The following is a 23698-nucleotide window of genomic DNA, read 5'->3' on the forward strand; positions in this document are numbered from 1 at the left end:
CACTACACTCACTGACTTGTATCAGAATTCTTCCAGGGACTCTAACTAACGAGTTTTTAAACACTTGTAAACAGAGAAGATAATTCCTCATCATTATTCTTCATAGGAAACACCAGAAAGAATGTCATTCCGTTGTTCTACAGGACAAAAAAGATGAAAAACTACCCCCACATTAAGCAACAAAAGGCCCAGCATTTTCATATGTAAACTGGCCACCCAAACCATGGGCATCTCAGCTGAGAATTTGGAACAGGGACTTAAAAAGTACACAACCCACTGAAACTAAACACCTTCAAATAATTTCTCACTGGCCTCTATGCAAACAGAGGTTATGATTTAATCTTTTATATCATTTTTTTCAAAATCATTCTCAAACACAAGCGTGGCTACTGCCAGTAGCACAGAAACAGACTCATCTAAACACTGTTATTACTCTTCAATCTCAATTTCTCTCATTACATAAGACTAAAATAAGTGGGAACTGGCAACCTTAAGAATCTGTGCTTCCTTACTTTATACTTAAAGCTTTGCAAAATTTTGTATATGATTTCTCAAAAGACAGTAGTATTGATTTTTTCCACACAAGTGAAATTTGGACCTAAATCACTAATACAGAAAGAAGTGAAAGAATTACTAGAGCTACATAATGGACTGCTGCCCTTACAGCTAAAAATATTTCGAATTACAAACATTTCATTTTAATGTCTTCTTAGCACAGATTACAAGCCACCAAGTACTGATCCATTTTCACTTCATGCTGACCTGTCCCTCTATAGGATGCAGATACCATCGCCTATCATACGAGTTTAAAACTGAATGACCAGAAAGAAAACTTTTAAACTATAGTTGAATCCTGGCAATAGTCTGTAGAGTGCCATAAGGAAGAAGACTAGTCTCAGTAGTAAGATGTTAGCAGGTTTGAGCCAAAGGCACTGCCAGCATTGTCGAGCTACAGAATTTATTTATTCCACACCATGTACACCCACAGCAGTACAAAAATAGTGATTATAATACTTGTCAAAGGAACAACAGAGCACCAAGTTAAAAATCACTCAACCTCATTTTCTTCTTCACTAGTTGTTCATATCCAACCCCTTCCAAAACATATAATTACGAGTAGGCTATTCACGTCTTACTATAACTGGTAGCATCATGCAGCATCTGAGTAAGGAATCCATTTGAATTGCTGACTACAGCTCCTCACCAAACAAACATTGCACATAGTAAACGGCATTCTCCCATTTTTTGAGTCCCCTACAGTGAAAATCAGCTTCCAGTTATGGCATCATCTCCAACTTTCCTTAAACTACAGCACCACAGATGACCTGGAATGAGGATTCACCCATGCTCATCAGTAAATAGTCCAGTAAATTAACTGTTCAGGTAACGTACAGAAGAGAAATTCAACAAGTACTCAATAAAAAGAAATTCAATCAGGTTTGTGTCTTGATTTGAACACATACATAAAATGTCATTAAAACGTGGTGCAAAGTTTTACAGAAGAGACTACTAACTGGACCTCTGTTTAACAGTCGCAATAATTTATGGTGCGGATCTGCTATGTAGGAGTTAAAAACAGCCTCTTCACGATAAAACAGCTTGTAATATCTGGGAAGTTAACTGCAGGAGGTTTTTGTTTATTCCTCGACCTCAGCACGCTAGTTCCACACTATCTTTTCAGTACTACAAGCCCAACCCTGCAAATCCATTATGCTGATCACTGAAATAAAAAAGTAACTTGCAATTGTTTCCAAGTTTTTGCAAGGCTGGGCTCTGGTACAGTTTTTGAAAAAGAATATCTAAATCTCCTTTCCCAAAATGTTCACTGAACATCACACGCTCTTTGGCCAAATAACTGCATCACTGGAAGGTAATCAAAATGGAGCTTAAAATCCTACTGATATATATGTTTCCATCCTTCCTCTTTTTTTTTTTTTAATCTCTACAGTTTTCCATTCATCAGAAGTAAAATGCCTTCCAACATCTCTGATGAAAGACAAAGCTACTAGAACAATTTAAATGTTTTGATTACAAAGCACGAATATACAATATTCAGTAACAACAAATGGGTAAAACACCTGTTTTCTCCAGTCAGTGTTGTGACCTCCTGACTACTATATGAAGAATAGTCCAGAAGATTATAATAACTTGATATATTCCTGGGTTTACTGTCTTCTTTTTCAAGTTTTTAAAAACTATTCATGGCACTGCAAACCAAGAATTAGGGCAGAATCAGATCTCAATGTCAACAGATGTCTGATGGTTTTATAAAATTCTGTTACTGTTAACAGCATCCAAAAGTTTCTTTTCAATTTTTCTTCACTTTCTTTTAAAAAGTAAAGTAGTAAATATGAATTAGAATGGTTCAAAATTGGACATAGTGGAATTGTTCATGTCTGGTACTATGTATGTGCAAATTGCCCCGTTGATCTTGGTCAGTAGACAGCTGCAGTACATTTCTGAAAGTCTCCCTTTTTTACCACAATAGGGCCAAACCCAGGACCATCGGAAGTCAATCAGGAACACCTCCATTGACATTGGCTACAGCTCAAATCCATACTGGAGGAACACATAGATACCTTATGGTATTTATTGATTATATACATTTAATGAGTATCCAAGAGACCAATCCTTCAAGTCCTCCACACAAAGAAATTGCGTTAAAGGCACTGGGGAAATACAGAGTGGGCTCTGTCTGTTTAGATGCTGTTTCCACATTCTTCCAGGGTTCGATGTGTATTTCCTACAGCTCTTCTCAATATAGATATTTATTTATTTATGTTTCAATGGGCTTTAATATTTGCATTCTTTCTCAATCATCTGTGCACTGGTGTAAAACTGCTGATAGAGTTCAGACTAATTGATGTATACCATACATTTGCATGACTGAGTACAGGAAGAACTAGGATTTAATCATTAGTAAAACACTAAATGTTTGGGGAGAGATCAAGAACCCAATTCAGTAAGACTTAACATGAAATCAGTATTCTTTCAATACGTTTGCTTGTGTGTTTAAAATTATATAGGTGTCTACAAAGTGCTATATAAAGACCCAGTCTTGGAGCTGTATTTGTTCAATCACATAAGACAGGAATTTTGTTCTTGACTCAGACGGAAAGAGAATTTGGACCTCATAACACAGACAACATCAGAACACTCCTTCCAAGAAGCTGAAGCATATTGTTGCTGTCATACAAAAGACTAGAAGTATTCACCCAGTTTTTCAGAGATCTTTTAGTATATTTAACTTTACGCATTACAGAATGTCACATTTCCCCTTTAAATTATTTAGTTAACTTCTAGGCTGCAGTGACAGTCTTCTCAGATGCACAAAAAGGAATAATTCTGCTTCAATGATGGACTTGCATCGCAACATCATCTTTACTCGAAAACAAAATCCCAAACAATATAATTGGCATTCATATAAAAAGTACTCGAATCCTCTGAAGTCCTTGCCTGGCTTTGGAATAGCTGAGCAGTATCTGAAGTATCTACTCTCCATCCCAAATTGTATATTTTAAAAGTAATTAAATTCTTGAATGAATCATTAGAAAAACAATTCAAATGCTGTTAAACTGATCGTAATTTTGCCTCACAGGATAGATGGCAGCTTAATGTTTGCCAATGGCCAAATTCTTTTAAGATTTACACTCCATGGAGTTCAATATCAGCCAGGGAAGAATCTAATCCCCTTTCACCTACCCACCAGCAGCCACACAATCCATCCATTTACACTTTCAAAGCAAATTGAAAATGAAACTTTTTCAAATGATTACTTGAGAATGTCTATAATACTAAGAAGTAACAACATTTCAGTTGTAATATTTTTTAAGTAGAAGAAAGGAAGGGGAGAAAAAGATCTTACTGAAGTCGATTCAAAATGCAACTTCTTGAACTAACACTCTCACCACCCCCTAAAAGAAAATAAGGAGAAATGAAAATCAATCTAACTCCCAAAGAGCCTATCTACTGTATTTCACACATTCCCTTCAGAAGCGTAACGCTGTTTCCACACTCACGCTCTCCATTTAGCAAGCTAGCACAGACCCTGGAGAAGGAACAGTAACTGAGAAGGTCCTCTGCACAGGCCCAAGGCAAAAAGGGAAGGTAGATGCAGGGGATACCCAAGGCTAGTTGTGAAACAGTTCACCTTTGTCAGGAGAGTAGGATCACCCCCTCCAGGTTGAGGGATGCCTTGGAAGTGCACACTGCTGGGGGACGCAAAATGTTCCTGCATTCATACAGGAGGGGAACCTGGCCCACAGATGTCCTGTTCTCGGCTTTGTCAGCCACAAACAGACCTTTGAACTTTCTATTTATATAACAGTTTAGTGAGTTTAAGCCTCTTCCTGTATAACTGGCAGTTTGCTGGTTTCGCTGTAATGAGGCTACTTGCGATACACAATATGAAAAGACAAGAGGCTTGTTTCTCTGTGATATGAAGTCTTCGCTACCCCAACCACAGTTACAACGACTGTACCACCTGCTGGTTTTATTTTCTTTCGCCAGCTTTTATTTTACATACCTCAACGTGTACTTCGCTGCTAAGTATTTTCTCCGCTCCCACTTTTCAAAGACTGTAGGGCTTAAAAAGCATTAATACCAACAATGATAAATGAAACAACACAAATCTCTCTACTTTTGTGTTACCAAAAAGCCCTATATCCTAGGTTGGCTGGGTTTTTGTTGGGGTTTGTTGCTTCCCAGCTGCTGATTAATGGCATCTCCTCACTCCATAAGCAGGTTCGGACCTAGCCACATGGTCCCAGGACACTTCAAGATTTCATTTACTTGGTTACCACAGACAAGCGTGGAAAGAGATTTAAAAGATGAAATCTGATTTTTAACAGCAAGTGGTCCCCTTGGTGCACAAAGGCATTCAAGCTTTTCATTATATCCATCTCCCTTCCATTCCCCCTCATAGAATGGTTCATATTAAATGCAAGCCCAGGTGAACATTTCCTGTTCATCCAGGGATCTCAGCAGACTTTAGGTTTAGCCCTTTCACCTAGCCCAGAATTTAGATTAACTTAAATTGTTCTGGGTTGTGTATTTTTCTTTTCCTTTTTTTTTTTTTTTTTTTTTTTTTGCTGCATTTCAAGTCTGACAAAGCATCCATTAGATTGAGTGGGATAATTATGGCCTTATTTTATACATTATACAGTGTGAAATTCAAAACATTCTTGATGGTCAACAAAACCCTTCATTCTTGCACTGTTGTGATTTCACCTACCGCAGGAAAGTAAGGGCCTGATTCTGCAGCTCCTGCCAAGACAAAGCTCCCACTACCCGTCCTGAACACCAGGTGCAGTGCACACTGCAACTTTGACAGTTCTTGACAAAATACACAACAAGAACAGACAGAGAAGTACCTCTGGTGGAAAGAAAAACAAACTAATGGTGCTCTTCCCATCACCCCAAAACTTCTGGGGAGTCACCTCCTCACATGCATTACTTTTAAACCTCTTCATCAGATAAAAAAGCTGTAGTCAAACTATAAATTTTTGTCATGCAAGTTTCTCAGGCTCACTGTGTTTGTGTTGTACTTGTACATGGATAACACATACAGACTCCCCCACTCTCTGTAGGCCTGAGCTTTCCTGCCTGGTGATTGTAGCACAGGTTAGCACAAGTTTTGCACTGGCAAGCAGCGCAAATGAGGGGCTTTAATTGCCTTATAAATGTTTATAAAATGCCCTTTACAAAGGCCAGCTTGCAGACAAAAGCACCAAAGACTGTTGCAAAATACAAAAGTACAAATACACGCATGATGCTAAATGCACTTAATTATAAACAATATACAGTAACCAAACCACACTGAATACAGACAAAAATAAATCAGTTCTGATGGGCAAGAATGCCTATTTCTGGGTATGTAGAGATGATGCCTGTACACATATATTACGTATATTAACATATGTGTATGGATTAATGAGCTAAATTCATCTATCCTTAAGAATGAAATGACTTGTCTGAGACAAATCTTTACATGTACAATAAAATACTTGTAATGTTTTCATATACATGTAGATTATGTACCCATATACTATATGCATGTACACATGCATATACTAATTGGATTATTAAAGGCTAAATCCAACTTGATCTCTGCAATAGTAATCCAACCGTGCATGAATTTCCATGCCTTACAGAGTTGGTGTAGATATCAAGACACTTTGCAACAGACAAAGTAAAACATACTGTTGCCTCAAAAACCCTAAAAATACATACACTCACATACAAATTTAATTGTAAGAAACCAAGGAAATTTTATTCACAGAATGAGTGTTGAAACATTAATATTCTACACAAAAACAGAGGCACGGGAGTTCCTTCCTTCCGCGCACATCTCTAAATCCACATAAAGCCACAGTCAAATGAAAGCAAGTTATTAAGCAAACACTAAATCTCAATACCTATAATGTGCTCAGTATTTGAACTACACCCACATATTGGGTTGTAACAGCTTCTATTAAATTAATGACGTTACCCACACTATAAATTAGGCAAATTGTATGCAAATATTATTTGAGTAGTTATATGGTAGTTATCAGTTGTCTGCAAAATAAATCAGTGGAGCAGAGTAAAGATCATGGCATAGGCATAATATTTAATTGAGCACTAATTTTATCATGACTATTACTTTTAAATAACAACAGCGTGGTTAAAACAGATGCAATATGACGGTTTATTCAGAGCTGATAAAACTTGCTTAGTATCCAAAGCGCTTGCTTCCAGATTAATAATGATACAGTGCAATTATGGTTCCGAGGATTTACTCCAAACTGCTGTAAAACAGAACGTGACAGGTATTTGGTTCTTATTTTCTTGGATTTGCAACCATAGTAGCTACACTGTGCTTGGCAAAATGATGGTTATTTGCCATATACGTGACACTTTCGTATTATCATATTATCAACAAAGTAAAGTAAATCCTCTGCAAAACATGAGGTCAAAATGCACACGCATACACACAAAATCTGTGCGAGTTCAGGATCACAGAATGCCGTATTTTCCTTGCTCTCCTGGCTAACTGCACGCCGTCCAAAACCACTTCACAAAGCAGTAACCAACCTTCGAATTTAACCGTGCATAGTTAAAAAATTATCGCCGTATTTGCTAAAATTAAAAGAAAGGACCAGTAAGGAATAATCATAAACTCATTATCCATCTGGGAAAGCTGGCTAAAAAAACAACCCAACTGCCTAAATACCGACCCAAACAGCAACTTTCCCAGTTAGTCGTCCCCCCCGTCGGAAATTCCGCAACGTTCACTTCAGTAACAAGTTTACTCTGCGCTGTAACAGATGCAGAGGTGCGCTCACTGACAGCAATGCAGCCCTGACGTCAAAAAAATCAGAAAAAAAGAAATAAAGGAAGAGTGGAGAAGAGAAAAAAGGCGAAAAAAAAAAAAAAGAAGAAAGAAAGAGAGAGACAGAAGGAAAAAGACCCCGACCTTCTCACTTCCGAAACTAACTTCAATAACCCTTTCTCCTGAACGGGGAACCAGATAAATCAGAAAGCCCCGCGCTGCGCAGGGCTACAGTTCAACCGCGCCTCACGGCGAAACTACAGTTGCGTTTCCCCCCGCGAAAGGAACACTGTCACTGACAGCAGTAAACACAACGTGAACAGAACCGCGAGCCCCGGGAAAAGCCGTCGCCTCCCCGCACCGCGTCCCTGCTCGGGGCGGGGGTTCGCAGCCGGCACCCCGGCACATGTCAGTGCCCCCACCTCTCCCCCCTCCGGCCAACTTTGCCTCCCGCAGCCGCGCAGAGCGGGCCGATCCCGCCAGCCGCAGCCGGCAGCGCGGAGCCGGGTACTCCGCGGCGTACACCGGTCCCTTCGCCCCTCAACAAAGGCGAAGGCACCGGCGGAACGAGCAGGGAGAAGAGGAAGGAGGCAGCTGTTAGGAGGAGAGGGGTGGAGAGGTAAGGAGCGGCTTGCGGGGGTGAGGGGTCGAGAGTGAACCACAAAACCAAAGCCCAAAAATAAAAATAAAAATAAAAATAAATAAAATAATCAAAACCACCTACCACTGCTGCTCTAAGTCCCAGTCCCTGAAAAAGTCGAATAGGTCCATAACGATCCGGCGGGGAGACTCGGAGAAGTGATGTCCCCGCCCCGCGCCGAGCCGAGGCAGCGCGCCACGGGCAGCCCGGCCGGCACGGGCAGCGGCGGCCGCCGCGGAGCAGCGCGGAGCCGCCCGGGGCTCGCGGTGCGCCGCCGCCGCCGCCCGCTCCGGCCGCCGCCAGCAGCGCGGCGCGGCTGCTGCCTGGCTGGGAGAGGCGGGCACGGCGGCGGCGGCGGCCCTGGCGCACGCACACACACACACACACACACACACACACACACACACTCTCTCACGCCGCGAGGGGAGGAGCCGGGGCGGCCTGAAGCCGCGGCATGGAGCTGCCGAGGCTGCAGCGCCGGGATCTGGCGGAGGCTTGCAGCCCCCGGCCGGGATTGCACGGGGAAGTTTGGAGGAAAAGGAGGAAAAGCGAGGGTGCGGGCGAGCAGCGCTGGTTCACGCCTCGGGCTAATTCCTGAGTGTCCTGGCGAGGCTTGGAGGAGGGAGAAGGACGGAAAAATATGAAATGGGCGGCTCTGGTTTCACTGGCAAAGCCAACTTCTGCGAACAAACCGAAGTGGTCCCGCTTGCACGAGAAGTGCCTTGGGGAGACGCGACCCCGGCTGGGCTCAGGGCCGGCCTCAGAGGGGAGAGGCGCGGCGGCTGAGCAAAGCAAGGCCTGGGCGAGGCCGCGAGGGGCGGCCGCTCCGAGGGCTGCGGGGGCTTCGCCTCTGTCCGCACAGCTGCAGAGGTGGTGCGGTCCTGCCGGCACCAGGTGCACCCCCGGGGTCCCAGTCTGCCCTCAGCGCGAGAGATGGAGAAAGCAGCCCCTCCATTCCCCAAATTAATTTATTTCTTCCCAGACCCTTTAATCCTGCTCACACGCTTTTGCATCTCACTGCTTTCTAAGCAGTAACCAGTATCTCACCATTTTCCGTATCTACTTTTCTCCATTTCCGGAGATTCCAAATGCATATCTGCCCACAGCAAACAACTGCACTGCTACTGGTACTGCGAAGATGAGATAGATGCTCTGCTCCTTCTGACCGCTGGACCGGCCCATCCCAGGCGTCCCACACACCAGCGGCTCTTGGACTCGGTTCTGGGCAGAGCTGCAGCTATCCTGTGTTTGGTGGGGTCCGACCTCCGCAGCTGAAGCTCCTGCAGTCAGACTCGGAGAGCAGGCTCCAGAGGGCCCTGCAACTGAAGTGTCTTTATAGGCTTGCTGAGTGCTAGGAGACAAACCCAAAGAGGTCAACCAGTTCAATGGCAGAGCAGCTAAGCACAGCACAAGATTTTTGCCTTCCTAAGGCATTGCCCAGTGCTGTATTAGGTTGAAGAATATTGCTGAGGAAAAGCTCTGGAACAGTGGAAATCAGTCATGATGGGGACTTCCTAATCTGAACTTGGACTTCACTGCAGGATGTCCATTTGCATTGTGCGTCCCACAGGCCTGGGGGGGGGTGGGGGGCAGCTCAGATGAGGCCGTGACACCAGCAGCCTGCTGGCACCCAGTGATGCCCAGCTCTACTCCTGTCCCTGGTGCAGGCATTTCCTTTCTGCCACCTATCTGTGTTTTCCCCAGACAGGCTCAAGTTTTGCCATTCGTAGTGGTTTTTAAAGCCCTGTTCAAAAATCAAGCCTTGTGTCCAGCCCTGCCACAACTGCAAAATTTTCTCCAGAGGATTAAAAAAAATAAAACATTATTAATAAAAATAGAATTATAGAATCATTTGAGTCGGAAAGAAACTTTACAGGCTATCTGGTCCATCTCCCCTGCAATGAGCAGGGTCACCCACAGCTCCATCAGGTGCTTAGTGCCTGGTTTAGCCTGACCTTGGGTGTCTCCAGGGATGGGGCAACCTGTGCCTCACCAAAAGGTACTTCTTACCAAAAGTAAAAGCCCGCTCTGCCACCTCATCACTTACATTTGGTAACTTCCCTATCTTCAGCATCTCTAGCTTCACTGCGAAGCAGAGCTAAATAACTGCCTGCACGTGTCACATGGGGCCGCAGAAGCCAGCAGTGCTCGGCACCTTGCTTGCAGATAGCCCCGTCCCCCTGCACTGAACACGCCTGTGCATGGCATTGCTCTTACAGGACAGGACAAACACGGTCCTCGGATATCAGAGCCTTTACTTAATGAATCATAGAAGTTATAAGGAACATAGAAATCATGAAAGTAACCCCTCCAATTTTTCAGAAAATATCAAAATCTGTACAAAACATAACAAGGCTTTCAGAGCTCACTCCTGCAAAAATAAAAGTGGAAAATCCAGTGGGAGCAAGTGGATCTGCACTTCCTGTGATGGACGCTGTCAGAGATAATCCCGCTCCTCAGAAGGTATGTTTTGGCCACCTGATGCTCCTGGGCACCCTGCACCCACAGTTGCATGAGGCAGTTTGTGCACAAATCAGCTTTTGCAGCCAGATTTCAAAGTACCCAAGGATATACCTGAATGCTGCTGCTGCAGACTATGGGTGAGCCAAGGCCAGGGCCCTGCTGGGGCTGGGCATGGCGTCTGCTGCCACGAGGCAAGCAGGGGAGCCCCTGGTCCCAGCTCCTTGTGAGGCTGCACACTGAGCTTCCCGAGGCCACACTTGGCCTCACGCGACCTTGGCATACTCTGCCGAGCTCAGTATTTGCTAGGGGAGCAAACTGGTGCTGTGCACACTAACATGCTGCAGGGAGTGCAAGCAGCTTTTAGAGCAGCCCCCATTTGAGGTTCTATGGAGAGAGGGCCCACAGGAGTTCTCTTCTAGCAGAGCACAAGAGCCTCTCAATTGCTGCCACCACTTTGGCCACAGTGCAAAGCATGAGGCTGAGAGGACCATCCAACCAGGAGAGCTGCCAGGCTGTGTCAAAGCTGCCAGGCTTTGGGTATCAATTTTGAAGCAGGGAAGGGGCACCCCAGCCTCATCCTTTTTCTTGCAGTCCTACATCCCATGCTCATCTCCTTACCCAAGACTTTGTAGCACATGCTGTGCACATGTGCCTGGTCAGTGCTGTACTCCAAAGGCAGCGCTGTGTCTGGGCCACAACCACCACATAATGCCCTGTTGTCCTCACTCCTGCAGAAGGAGTAGCAGAACTGTGGCCTCGGTGGCTGAAGGAGACTCTGATCATCTATTCATGGCCAAAAGTGAGAGGTAGCTGAACTGAACCCTTGTGATACAGCATGTAAATCTTTTCTGCTCAAAACACTCCATTTGATCCAACGAAAACCTATTTTTCACAAAGCAACAAAAGCGAAATCACAGTTTTCTATCCAGAAAATGTTAATGGAAAATTTGTGCCCAGCTACACTGTTGAATACAGATTGGCGATATTTGGATTTCTGAGGAAAGGAAGGTCAAGTCATTTTCACAGTTTGAAAAATGAAGCTAACAGAGTTCATATTTCTCTGTGAAGCAATGATTGATTTTTCTGTGTCTCATTCATACTGCACTAAATATGTATATAGAACAAACTTAAAACATGTTAGGTAAAGCATACAGCTTACACTAATGCATCGAAAATTAAGTCATCATTAGCATCTACTTGAAGGTAGCACAAGAACGCTTCACCCTACTTGATGAGAACAGGCTCTTGGCATGGATGCATAAATTTGTTGTATCCTAAAGCTACTACAGTAGAAAAACAGTCATAATTGACATGTGCATGTATAAAGTAAGAGCCCATCATGTACAGCTGCTATGGCTAAATTTCCCATTTGGAAGCATACAAGAATTTTAGATACTGAAAGTATGTTGTTACTCAGTTTCAAGACCACATATGTAGGTAATATTTATTTGTCTGCCACTTCAATTGTAATTATCATTTCTGTGTTGCCTGAGTGATTTATTTAACTGTGCAGAGCTATTCTCTTATTATCATTGCTACTCTTATTTTATGAAAGAATAATTTAATACAATAATCACTTCTGAAAATACATTGATAACATTTGCTCACTGTGAGTAGGAGGAGTATTTTCATGTCCTGCTGAATAAACCCTTCAGTACTGCAGTGCTTAGATGCTGGCAATGGGTGACCCTGCCTAATGGAGGCACAGCTTCGCCATGATAACTTGCCACTCTCAGAAAAGAGTAAAGGGGGGAGAAAGGCAATAATGATGATATTCCTGTTCATTACTGTCATTCTGCACACCAGACAGACAACTCTTAAAGCACTTAGAATAGTCTAAACTTTCAAAACTAGCCAAGGCTTGGTGTACTCAAAAACTATGAAAATGTCAGTTTTCAGAAATTAGTATACAAAAAAAAAATCTGTTGAATAACTGGTGAAACTCAATTCTGAAAAGCAAGAGAGAAAGTGGAAGAACTAAGAATCTGGACAGTACCGGTTGCCAGAAGTTCAAAGGCTTTATGAGGGAGAAAATTCAAATCAACCAAACGAAGCAATTGGCCTCTCAAATAGATATTTGATTAAGATCATCACAACTGAATCCTTTCTTCCCTTCTCTCTCTTTTCTTTAAGTAGTTTTTTACCTATACTCTGCTGTGCAGGTTTTAAAGCAGCCATCTATCTTCTCCAAAGATTTAAGGAATACCATTTTATTCAGTGCCTAACAGCAGAATGTAAACAATGGGTTGAAACAGGCAACTGAACAGCACACCATCTGCTGCAGTCCCTTTCTTTAACCAAACCTATTGCTTACAACCCTGTTGTGGCCCTTGCTATCTCCTAGCCTGGTGCTCAGAAACAATTCCTGTAGTAGTTTTTTAACTGATTCTGTGACCATATGTTCCCTATGAGTGAAACCAAAGCTAAAACACAGGATAAAACGAAACTACCAAACCAACACTTTGGAACACAAACACAGCCAGAGAATTGAAATGCAAAGACATGGTAAAAGGACTTTTCACATCAAGTTCCCTTCTTTCTGTCGTGCTGCTTTCAAAAGACAGAAGCACTTTACAGCAATGATGCCTGTATATATGTCTATATATAAGCTGCTGAAATATTGTTTTGTCTTCAGTGATTTTTACGATGATATTCACAAAAGCACTTCACAGAAATATAAGACTGTGCAAAGCTTTCCCTTTTATGAGGGAAATGAGAAGGATAATATATGGCAGATAGCATTATCACGGAGGTGGAATATTAGACAAGAAAATTTGGTCTCTAGTTCCTCTTCCTTTCCCCTCTTTCTTCTGTTATTCTGATAAGATGTCTCTGTTGTATTTACCACTACAGCATCAATTATCTGGTCACCTTCTGTTAGAAAAATAAGCTATTCTGTCTTCTACAAACATTGGAACATATCTCCAACAAATACATTGAGACCACAATCTGTAGCCATTCAGGGTTGACCACAAGGAAGGAATGTAATTAGCAGCAGTTTAAGAATTTACCTAGATGTCCAGTACCAAATAAACAAAGTGATCTAATGATAAATAAGATGCATTGAAGAGGGTAGATAATGTCCACATCCATGACATATTTTATGAACACAGAGAAGAGCCAGCCAAAATTGAAATTCATTTAAGGAGAGACTTTCTTCCTAAGAGGAAGTTGATGAATACCGAAAGAGTTTCTTCATAGTACAAAGCATTAATAAAATTATGTCAGCTAAATTGCGGTATCAGTGTGTTTTTACAAATGCATACCCAGCTGAAGGCATCTGGAGTTGTTCACAGCTTTTATCAATTTAATAGCATTTCAGCACTATTTTTCTGGTACCTGGGGGAAGTAGCCTGAACTGACTCTCAGTACTTCTTCCTAACTTCCTGGCTAGGAAAACAGAAGTGTCTGCTTTCCATGGGCAGACAAAACTAGTCCTCCAGGCTCACAGACCATTACTGGATAGCTTATATAGAGTTCTTACATTCTAGTTTGCTATGGTGTAAAAATTTTATGGCATAGAATATGCCTTTACAATGCCAGCCCACACTTCCATTTGAAAAACACAGAGCAGTGCACTCAAGGCTGTGGATTTGGGTGTCCTGTCCCCCATTCACAGGAAACAAGAAACCAGTTTTCTACAGGAAACAAAAGCTGTTTTTAACTTGAAACTGATAGTTGTGGATGGCTACAAGATGGCAAGAAAGAAGCCTCAGCCTCTATACGAGTCCTGGAAGACCAGTAGAAACCAATGCTTTACTAGCATCTGAGATGGTTTATCAAAGGCCTTTGAGAAGCCTTGGAAAAGTTCTGCTGAGCACCATGCAAGACCATTGCAGCAATTTCTTTTCATTCAAGAGAAGAATGTCTGGCATGTTTGTTTCATAAAGTGAGAACCAGTATCCCAAACAAATAGCTAGAATGAGCATTATTCAGCCTTTTTTTCCTGTCAACTAACTTAAATGACCAAGTCTTGCTTTTCTGGGAGACCTGCCAGGTGAGCTTCAAGAGGATTGTAGTGTTGACGGCAAGGTCTAGAGGGTTCACTCCTCTTGCTAACTGGAGGTCTGCTAAAAGAATCAGGGGACAGAGGCCTTCATCCCACACAAGAGGATAGGACATGAGCAAAACACCATCAACAGGAAGAAACTGAGAGGGCTATTAAACTCACTGGGGCATGGACTGTATTTTACTGTGTTTGTATGGCTCTAGCATGGAGGCACTACAGAGTAAAATCTTGGAAAGTGGTTATATGACTTACACTCTTAAAAATCCATTTCCAGAAGAGAGTTTTGTAACTTCTGCTTATTTCAATTCTTGGGCCTGGGATGCTTTTCCACTCCCACTTTCTTTCTTTTTTTGCCTTATCACTTATCTGGTTGATTTATGGGATTCTGCACCCTGTGAAATCATCTCCATATCTGGAAAATCTGAATGGCAACAAATAATATTATACCACTGTTTGATGTCATCACATCTACTGAAAGTAAAGTTCTGCAGGGAAAAAAAAGGGGATAACTGAACAGGATTCTTAAACTAGAATTAATTCAAGCTATATAATGAAGAGCTGCCAAGTGAAGAATTTGCTACTGTGACTTACATTGTGAACTAATTTAAATGATCTAATTTAGGAAAACACATTTTAGAATGTCTTTTTATCATTGTAGAAAACTAGTCCTAAAAGAGTCAGCAATCATCCTTGGGAGGGCATTAATATAAATGTCTCTATTATATAGCACAGATTATTAGATGCTTCATCAGTAAGAAAAACACTGATATTGACAGGGAGTAGAATTTTACTTTCTGAGTGAAAAAGCAGCACATGGCAAGGAGTTTACCAGCAGAATAGCATTTATGTTAATATGATGAGAAGATTATAGCTGATCTTCTTGATATTATTCTTCCGTAAAATGGCAGAAACATTAGAAACGTATCTGGACTATACTAAAATAACCAAACATTGAAAGGAAACTATACAATGAGCTATACTGAGGGGACACCTGAACCTCCCCCCCCCCTCCCAACAGCTCTCCCTCCAACACCCCATTAGAAATAGAAACCTCTTTGTTGTTTTTAGGCACCTAAAAATTAAACAGTGCTTGTTACAGGTATCAGTGCAAAACTCCATAAGAAACTGCTTGATGGGAGATTTGACCCAACTGCTTAGGGACTGTTACTCACACTCCTAATTTTAATAGCCCAGAAATTACAATTGAGGTCAGCGACACATCGTTTTCTTTGAATAGAAATATGGAATACTCATAAATGCCATATTTTTATTTTTTTAGAGGTAGAATCACAATATAGCACCATTAAACCCACCTACAAGTAGGAACAGCTATGTCAGCGGTCAAGTTTGGAAATTAGTTTTACACATCTGATAGACATAATGAAAAAAGAAATTAGTCAAAAGCAGAACAACCAACTACAGCCTAAGGATATTGAGAACATAGAACAAGATCTATCACCCCAGCTGCAACTTTAAAACTTGATGACAGATCAGATGTAGGCAGAAAAGAGTCAACCACAGATCAATGTAATCAAGTGACTGATTACTTGACTGAGAAAAATTAGTTACCTATGCATAGAGAGATTTCTTTTTGGATTACAGTGACAAATGCTTACTGATCTTTCTAAGACCTGCATACATTTACTGATAGTTCATTCAACAGGCCTTTGAAGAAGATTTTCTTAAGTAGGCATTTTTAGAGGAAAATCAAAACAGCTTCTTTAGTCATGGCTTAAGCATTTAAAAATGTAGTTTTAAGCATAAAGATTTTATAATCTTGGCAAAAGCCATTGGCAAGGCTGTATACAAAAGAAATGTGATACAGTAAGCAGTGGCAAGTAAAGTAAATAAAACAAAGGCCGCCTAGGTCATGACAACTGCTGTTTTCTGCATGTTATTTAAAAATAATAACTTTAGATAGCTTTTCTGATAAAAGTACTTTACAGCTCTTCTGTTTTATAGATTCGCAAAGCTATGAAGTAGCCGTACTCTTGTTATTATGCAACATACAGATCACTTCAGTGGCATGCTCTGTCCTTCAGTTTCTGAATTCTGGTCTTATCATGTACTGTTTATGACAACTGAGTTCGCTTTTGTTGTTGTTTCTTAAAAATGTCAAGCTCCAATATAAAGGAGGAAGACGAGGCTCTTAAGATTATGTGTATACCCAGCGTGAGATTAAGAAACGACGGTTCAAATGTTGGTCCTACCAGTTTACTACCACTATACACCAGGGAGATTGGGAAGGCGGACACGGTTATGAGTGATGGGGAAGGGAAGGTGAGCGATAGGAAAGATAGGAAAGAATCAAGGGTTTGTACAACGCAGGGATAGTCAGCAGCCAGGATCCCAGGGGCGGTTCGGTTGCAAGCGGCTCCGACAGTCCGAGGCAGAAGAGCAGGGGCGGCAGAAGTGGGGAGAACAGCAGCAGCAACGGGCAGCCCTGAGCAGCAAGCAGCTGTCCTGGAGAAGCAGCACCGGGTCAGCACAGGAGAAGCAGCATGGGGAAAGTCCAGGAACAGCATCAGTCAGCACCAGAGAAGCAGTGAACAGTGATCAGCTCATGAGGGTTCAGATGGTAGAACACCTCGAAGGAGCGGCGAGGTCCAGGAGAAAGCAGCATGTCTCAGACAGCAGGCCCAGGAGGGAGTGCAGCAGCAGGGATCAGCTCGTGAGGTTTCCGATGGAAGAACACCAACCAACAACCACAACAACAACCTCATGGTGGTCGATCCCTCTTTTATTCTCCGTTTCTCTTGCCTATGTGGCAAATCCCATGGTAGAGAGTGCCAGGCAAGCGTCTCCTGAGATGGCTATCTCCCCACGGAGATGAGTACCACACAAATGAGTGTTCAGCGGCCACTGAGCTGCAGCTTATCTCTTTCGTTGCCCCAGGACATGCCCATCTGCTTGTCCCGTAGACAAAGAATTTCACAACCCTTGCCCAAGACTAGCTTGGACATGTTTGGAACATGTTCATCAGCAAACTTTGAGGCAATGGTATAAAATATTAGTTTCTTACAGCTTTTCTTGATCAAAATGCATGTATGCTTTATTAGAGTTAGTCATGTTAGCCTGCACTTTAGTGCAATCACCATATTAAATGATAGATATCTATAAGAAGAAGGAACAAGTTTGAGTCATTGAATCCTTTATACATTTTTTGGTAAAAATTTAAACATCGTTTTGAGAAGTAAAATATGCCCCAGTCCAGTGATATCTGTCATTACTCATTTTTCATATACTGAATGTGATTATTCATTACTCAAAAATGACATAGTTAAATGCTATGTCTTGCTAAAATATTGATCATAATGTGTAGGGGCACATAATTTATCTGAATCAAGTGAAATATGTTTTCCTCAGTGAGATGATGAAAGCTTGTCTCATTACAGCATTATTTCTACTGAAGTTTCCACCATTAGTTAGTTTAATGACTCTGTGAACATCTTAATTGAGAAGATCCCTGGGTAAGCGACTCATTCAAGACACTTGGATGAGTTTACATTTGGGAAAGAGAGAAATGTGCAGTCAGCTGTGCTCAGAGTTGGATCTCAGGCAGAAGACAGAGGAGATAACAACAAAAAAAATACAAACCAGGAAGTCCATAATAATAGAAGAGGGGATGGTGAGACACTGAAAACTAGGAATCACAAAAGCACATAACTTGCTGGTGAGGTTACCTGGTCTGAGATGTGGTGTGAAAACATCTGTGCACTTAAATTGCTCTCACTCTCACCCAAAATTTCACAGAGAACACTGGAAAACTACACAGACCTCTGAGAATCAAGCCTTGTAAGAAAAGCTATGTATTGATATTGTGAGCCTCTGTGTGTATCTGTTCCATAAAAGAGCACAAGTTAACAGGCCTGCATCATCCTCTACCCACATGTGATGATTCATACACATTTTTAAAAAAATAATACATTTCAACACTTTTCAGTATCAGCTATATGTAGATGGCCAACAGATTACTACTTATTCAAGCTGTACTCTTCTGCCTTCCCCGAGGAAGTGAACTGAGACTTATCAGCTCTTCCATAAAGATTTGTATCAGTGACAGCAATGATACCAAAGGCCCCATACCAAAATATTTTGTGGCTGACATTGTCCTTATTGTTGATAAAGAAAGCATTGCTCCAACAGACGGTATCGCTCAGTATCAGTGTCCTAGAAGTGGGGTCAGCCCCCCACTTTTTTTAACTTGAGAACCTAGGCAAAAAACAGACTTGAGTAACATCTTTATTTAATCAGAATAGACTTGGGGTGGAGAGAAAGATTGTTATTTCTGCTTCCCAGCTATTGAAACAGAGCCTGCTGGGTAATTTGTCACAAGCCACGTAACTCTATGCATTTTGGTCTGTATGTTAGAACACACAACTAAACTTTCAGTTGTTGCTGGTATCAAAGTATCAAGGTATTTATCTTTTGAACACCCTTCAGTACATGTGAGACGTGGAAGTTAGGGATCTGTGAGGGCAGTCTACCCTCTTCAGCCACTCAATTGCAAGATCTTTGACTTAAGATCACAACTTTTTTAGCAATCTAGTGTCCAGCACGAGAAGCCTAGATCCTGGCTGTATTTATTCTCTTACAGCTCTTATTATGAACATGAGAACTAGTGTCTTGCAGCAACAGACCTAAGCAAGCTGCTCAACACAGTGCTGATTAAAAACAAATGGGTTACTGGGGCATAACTAGTTATCGTCATGCACACACAGACCAGAAGTGGGTATTTTAAACACCACATGATGGTCAAAAACTCAAACGTTTCACACGTGTAACTATGTGTGCTATACACACTGCAGACAGCTTTCTCTTTGTGAGGGCTATTATGCAACAGCTTCAAATATTGTGTGTTTAAGTTACTGCTCTGGGGCATTCATCAAACGATTGGCCAAAAAACTACAGTATTGTTAATGGGGGAGACCAGCAAGATTTGGCTCCGTGAAAAAATTAATGCCACCATGCATCCCTCATTTATGGATAAAAATAGCAAAGAAATGCATAGACATTTAATATCACTTCTATTAGGGAAAAATGAAAAGGGATGAGCCTCTGAACATTTCTCAGAATACCATTTTATTAGATATGTTCACAACTGGAAAGCCTACAGAAGAAAAAAATAAGTTGTGGTGGAACTCATTCTAAAGAATCTCATATTTCATGAGCAAGATGATTTACATTAGTTTTACTTTGTTTCTGATTATTGGAAATGAAACTATATAACCCTTCACTCTATTCTGACTTGTCCTGTAGCACCCTTGCTCAACCTTTCTATGAAATCGCACACATGCAAGATCAAAACAGAGATGGGAAGTTGAATGTACTTCATTATGAGAAGTACAGCTCATATCCTCCTCCACAGCACAATTTATTAGTATCTAATAGAATTGTAATGTTTCTCGTTCTACATTTTTACTGCTGCATCAAAATATTAAAGTATGAATTGCAATTAAACTCACATAGTGTTCTTAGTGTAATTTCTCTTGTATTAATACTTAGCAAACCAAGTTATTGGTGTAATATTACTCTTGATACTGGTTGTCATAAAGGGATAAAGCCTCCAAATAGTAATAAAGTGTATTTTACTGAAGAGAGAGCAGCAGTACAAAAAAAACATTATGCTACTGGAGTTGTTAATTTCTGTATAGAGGGGTGGAGAGAAAAAGGCTTTTGACTCTTTGAATTATAGTTTGCAGGTTAGTACACCAACTCAATCTCTCTAAACAGGTAATTTACTTGCTTTCTGAAAGCACCCATGTGCAAGAAAATGCTAGTGCACTCCAGGGATGATTCTAAGATTGATTGCTTGGCTCTAGTCACCAATAACTGTACATATTCTGCTAAACTCTATTTTACATGTGTCCAAAATCTTCAAAGATATGCTCTATCTTACATGCACTTAAAATCTGTAAAGATTTTAGAGGAAAAATACGGAGGGGCAACATTCACTTTTAGATAACTTAAATTTATGAGTGCACAGCCTGACTGATTGAAGAATTTTAAAGCACAAGGGATCTTCAATAAGCAGAAGGGCAAAAATACTATTTTAAATGGCAGTAGATACATTAACTAAGGATAGAGCAATTACACATGTGATACTCTTATGTTAGCCATTTGAAAGATGTGTTTTGTGTTTTCCAGTTGATTCTTAGATTTGCAGTTGTCTGTATCTTTTTGCTCCTGTTCAGAACAGATCTCTGCAAAATACACTTGTGGAAGAAATTGGGAAATTTAGTGTTCATTCATGGACTGAAAAATACAAAAAGGCTGAATTAAATGCCATAAAGTATACACAACTTCCATAGGATCACCAAACCTGGACAGTTCTCTAAAATTGTCTGGAAGTGGAACATGGTGTCAAAAATTAAATGGCTTCTGCTGGATTTAGGAATTAATTGGATAATGCAAACCATTTCAAATTACGTTAACTTATATTGTAAAAAGAAATGGAGCAGCAGCATGGTAAACATTTTTGATCTAGGTTTAAACTGCTTTCTTGAGTGCTGGAAGCTGTGAAGACTTGGCCATTCAAGGCCATGGAGGAAGCAACAAAAATCCTGTGCAGTCTATCATGTCATGAAAACAAAAGATCATTTTATTAAGTTAACAATAATAATTCAGTCTTGGGGTGATACTGAAGAAGGTTTTGAAAGAGATTATCTTGATTTATTTCAGATAGGCTTGTATTTTCGCTAGCATCCAGTGTGTGCTACTGATAAAGGAACCGCTCAGCTGCTGCCCTCCAATTTGCAGTCATTTCTGTCAGCGGGGTTTATCTCACATGAGAAGTCCCTTTGCACCCAGATTAAAGACTGTTGGGTAAAGGGAGTGATAAAACCCACGAATGGACCCTCAAGCTCTGGTCCATCCGCAGTGCTATCCAACATTATGGAACAAAATAAAAATAAAGTAAGCCTTCCAATGGTGCTGCAGGCTCCCTTCCCACCTCCATTGATGTTCTCCTGGTGATAGATCCTCTGATGCAAACAGGCTGAACATGGGAGTCAGTATCACCACTTGCAGAATTAACACTGCTATAGTATCTGGGATTTGCTGCTCCATTCATGAGCTGCCAAGATACTCACACCATTGTGATGTGTCACACATCTCATATTTTTTCCTCCGCTTTCCTTACTTCTCCACCATATTTTATCTCACACAAGTTTAATCCCTCCTGTCTACGCTACCAGCTACCCAAATAGATTAAAATACCTGAACACAATGAAAATGCTATTAATTACCAGCAGCTTGACCTCCCATCGCAGGCCACATCCTTCCTCACAGTGTGGGGAGGTTTGTCTCCTAGAACTGTGCTGTTGTACCTAGCACAGTAATTGCTCCTGAGCAGCAGTGAAAAACATAGCTTGTAGGGATATGAGAACATGAAAAGCTGAAGTCTTCAAAGGCAGTTTGACAACAGTCGCATAAAAAGAGGTTAAGTATTCAAGGGTCAAACCCAAAGGCCATATAAATTCTGGAGAAGTTTCAGATGTGTCCCCTAATATTCCATGCACATCTCTGAAATATCTTGAGCAAATTTACCCCAGACTGTGGCAAAATTTATTCATCTATGTCTGCCTGAATGTAAAATTCTCCATTCCTTCCTGTATTCCTCATGGTACATTTCCTAACAATATAATTTCCAGGAAAATGATCAAAATATCATTAAGAAATGTCAGTACTCTCAGTCAAGCTCCTTTCAGAAATACAAGCAGTGTGCAGCATACATAATAAAGTCATGATTAGGAGCGTCCTTTAAATCACAGGAAAGGGAGGCAGATTGGATGTGCCCTATTCCATCTCTGAATAGGCTCTTTGCGTGACTGTGAGCAAGCACATAACTAGGAAATGTCCAGGCATAACTCAATTTTTAACGAGTCTGAAGGTATTTGTACTTCTGCACTAGCCAGCAATAGCAATAACATTATTTTCTCCCCACACATGGGAAGCCATTAACAAACCAACTCAGAGATACTTGTCACAGAAAACTGCATCCCTGGTCAATCTAGCTTCGGAGTCAAATGGAGGCAAAGCATCAGCTCAGCCACACAGAGCAAGGACAGATGTTGATGTGACCCTTGACATTAGCAATGGTTGCATTTACCTCAGAGTTATGAGTTTTACTCTGAGAAACAAAGGGTGAGGCCAGGGAGAAAGGACTTTGAAGAAGGGCACCAGAGAAAAAGTTATTATACAAAAAAAAAGAGTTCTGCATCATTTTCAGTTTCCCGTATCATTTCATGTTCCTGCTCCTCTAGTTCCCTCCACCAGGGCCCAAGGGCTGGGAGATGTCCTGAGCACCCCCAGCCCCCTTTGATCTCTTCCCAGCCAGGTTTCTGCTAGCAGCACATGCATACCTAGCAGAGCAGACAGGGGTACCAAAAGTGATCCTTTTGTGCTATGATCACATGACTGTAATTACAATTAGGACTGCACCTGAGAAAAGGGCATTCTTCAGTGCTTGGTTGTTTTATAATTGGAAGTGGCAAAAAAGCTTTTGTAGAAAACATGCCCAACAAATGTATTTGGATAAACCTAGGAGCTTTATCAAACAGTATTTAATAATGACACAGTTAAACTCTAAAAGCAATTTGAAGAAAAAGAAATTGAACAGTGAGTTGTCAAGCACATCTCTGTAGGCAGCATTAGATTTTTAAGTACTTCATATTTTGAAAGAAATCTGTCCCACAAGGCAGAATAGGGTGAGCCCTCATAGGGCATTGTTCCAGGGAGCTGTTCCTGGCTCACGTTCAGAAAGTACACTCCCAGGATGGAGTGATCACTCCAGAATAAAAGCATCTCATTTTTTATTTCTTTAGCCTTTTAGAAACAATAGCTGACCATTAATTTGGCATATTCTGACACATAACTTCTCTGGATAGACATCTCCTTTATCGCAAGGGGACTATTCTTAGATTTAGGTAAAGTGTTAAACTTATGTGACCAATCTAGACATTATTTCAGAACAAAAGTGTATGGAAAGTACTGAATACGTATAGCATTTGTTAGAGATGCTGAGGAGTTGGAGACATTAACTGCAACGCCAGCCTATTACCAGTGGATGGAGAGATACAGAAACTTCAGTTTAGCTCAGCATAATACCACCACATGCATGCATATATCATTAGCAAGTCTGTCATATAATAAGTGCTGGAGTACTTTGTGGTAAAGAAAACTCCAGGTTTTTGCACATGGTGAAGATGTGAGGTCAATTCTATCAAAGGGTTCTCTGTGGGCTTGTTTCATTCTCAAAACCCTGAAAATCCCA

General features: G+C 41.3%; 1 protein-coding gene across 2 annotated transcripts in view; it reads right to left on the reverse strand.

Moving 5' to 3' along the window:
• Window positions 1-8168, reverse strand: part of AFF2 (ALF transcription elongation factor 2) — a 338480-nt gene extending 330312 nt beyond the window's left edge. For both annotated transcript variants that reach the window (XM_065729742.1, XM_065729740.1), the window contains exon 1: window positions 8037-8168. In XM_065729742.1, coding sequence (XP_065585814.1) covers window positions 8037-8083 — 47 coding nt within the window. In that variant the 5' untranslated portion in view covers window positions 8084-8168. The remainder of the gene's footprint in view (window positions 1-8036) is intronic.
• Between the last annotated feature and the right edge of the window lie 15530 nt (window positions 8169-23698).

Source organism: Cyrtonyx montezumae, unplaced genomic scaffold, assembly GCF_038088225.1.
Source record: "Cyrtonyx montezumae isolate F1298 unplaced genomic scaffold, pur_monq_1.0 scaffold_11, whole genome shotgun sequence".
NCBI classification, from domain to species: Eukaryota; Metazoa; Chordata; class Aves; order Galliformes; family Odontophoridae; genus Cyrtonyx; species Cyrtonyx montezumae.